This window comes from Dendroctonus ponderosae, unplaced genomic scaffold, assembly GCF_020466585.1.
Source record: "Dendroctonus ponderosae isolate FM_Combo_2020 unplaced genomic scaffold, Dpon_F_20191213v2 Dpon_F_20191213_3, whole genome shotgun sequence".
NCBI lineage: Eukaryota > Metazoa > Arthropoda > Insecta > Coleoptera > Curculionidae > Dendroctonus > Dendroctonus ponderosae.
The window spans coordinates 13,473,223-13,474,596 of record NW_026018508.1 but is presented as its reverse complement, the minus strand read 5'-3'; the positions used below and the strand labels follow the sequence as shown (position 1 = coordinate 13,474,596).

Below are 1,374 nucleotides of genomic sequence, written 5' to 3'. Positions count from 1 at the left end.
ATGACGACCTAAAAACCCGAAAAAACCATTAGTTTCAAGGAATGGCCTCGAAAGTCTATCTCTTGATAAAATAAATTTTGTAATTTTTGTCTGAAAAGATCCCATTATTGTCAGAAAAGAAGGAAACTGTTAGAAAATAATGTTTTTTTTGCGTTTTGATTGAAAATTGAGCATTTAGAAGAAATAGTAACTTGCCTAAAACTGGAAAATTCTGAAATTTTAAAAATATTATCAGTAAGTGGCCCTTAAAATAAATCTAAAAACACGTAAAAACGTCATCAACATTTTCCCTGCAACGGAATTGTGTTACTGCGCCGGGGCGTTGGGTTGGCGCACCATTGCGCCACTAGGCCTAGTGTGCTGTCAACCCTTGACCCAACTGGGTTCAAAACAGCAGCAAATCAATTCTAACAAGGCTTTTTATTATCCAATATTCAACATATAAAGTTGTAAAAAACAGGACACGATATGAGTAGCTGATGTGAAATTACAAGGCCCACTTAGGAGCGATTTGCACGGGTTTCTTCCGATACGTGGCTCGAGCATTTTAAGTGTCCTTCTACTGGGTACTCGCCTTGAAGATAGTTCGTATCCTCGTCCGGTACGCTCGTTTCAGATAAAGTAGGTGATACCATAATCGGTTTGGTTGTCCTGGACATTTCCTCATGCGCTTCATGTCGTATCGTTATGTGCTGATTCTGCATGCACTGAAATTTCAGAAGCTCCTAATAGTCTTTTACGGTTTATTCAAAGCCTCATACGCTGATGGATATGTTTGATGGAAAGGTGCGATGCATCTGCCCATGGGACTGATCAACCTGAAGGCTTCGATTGATCTGAGCCTGGATGTTGAAGTTGGAGGTGATTCTGAAAAGACGTTCTGAGCAGCGCGCAATGTACTTCATCTCGCAAAGCGATTCCCAAGCATCAGACAAACGGGACTCTCGCATAGTTTTGTAGAGGATTTGCTCTTTTTGGTGTTGCTGCAACCGGAAAACTCACTCAAATGGAAACTGCGTGTTTTCGTTTCCTCACCTTCATGTGGTGTTTTTTCACGACGTCCTTTTGCATTTGCTGAACATCTTTTCCCCACTTATCGGTTACTTCGCTCATGTCTTTCAAAATCTTTGCATCCAACAGAATTGGTCGCATGTTCATTTTCTTGAAATCTTGCTCGATTTCCTTCCATTCTTCCCCCAGTTTCAACGCTAAGTAGTTATCTGCCAGGACGTAAGTCACCTGCAGAGAAAAATTGAGTCCAAATTGCGCGAAATATTTTGAAACTTATTCTAAAAAGTAGTGCACATAGTGAATAAATTGGAAAATTAATCTAATGGGTTTTTCGGGTTTTTAGGCCGTCGTTCGGTAGAATTT

The 1,374-nt window shown here is 40.2% G+C and overlaps 1 protein-coding gene across 3 annotated transcripts in view; it reads right to left on the bottom strand.

The window, feature by feature from the left end:
• Positions 1 to 401: 401 nt before the first annotated feature.
• LOC109546415 (cilia- and flagella-associated protein 69-like) overlaps positions 402 to 1,374 on the bottom strand; it is a 3,385-nt gene continuing 2,412 nt past the window's right edge. For all 3 annotated transcript variants that reach the window (XM_048665093.1, XM_048665094.1, XM_048665095.1), the window contains 3 exons: positions 1,036 to 1,239; positions 762 to 983; positions 402 to 707 (listed from right to left, as the gene is read on the bottom strand). In XM_048665093.1, the coding sequence (XP_048521050.1) occupies positions 501 to 707; positions 762 to 983; positions 1,036 to 1,239 (633 nt within the window). In that variant the 3' untranslated portion in view covers positions 402 to 500. The remainder of the gene's footprint in view (positions 708 to 761; positions 984 to 1,035; positions 1,240 to 1,374) is intronic.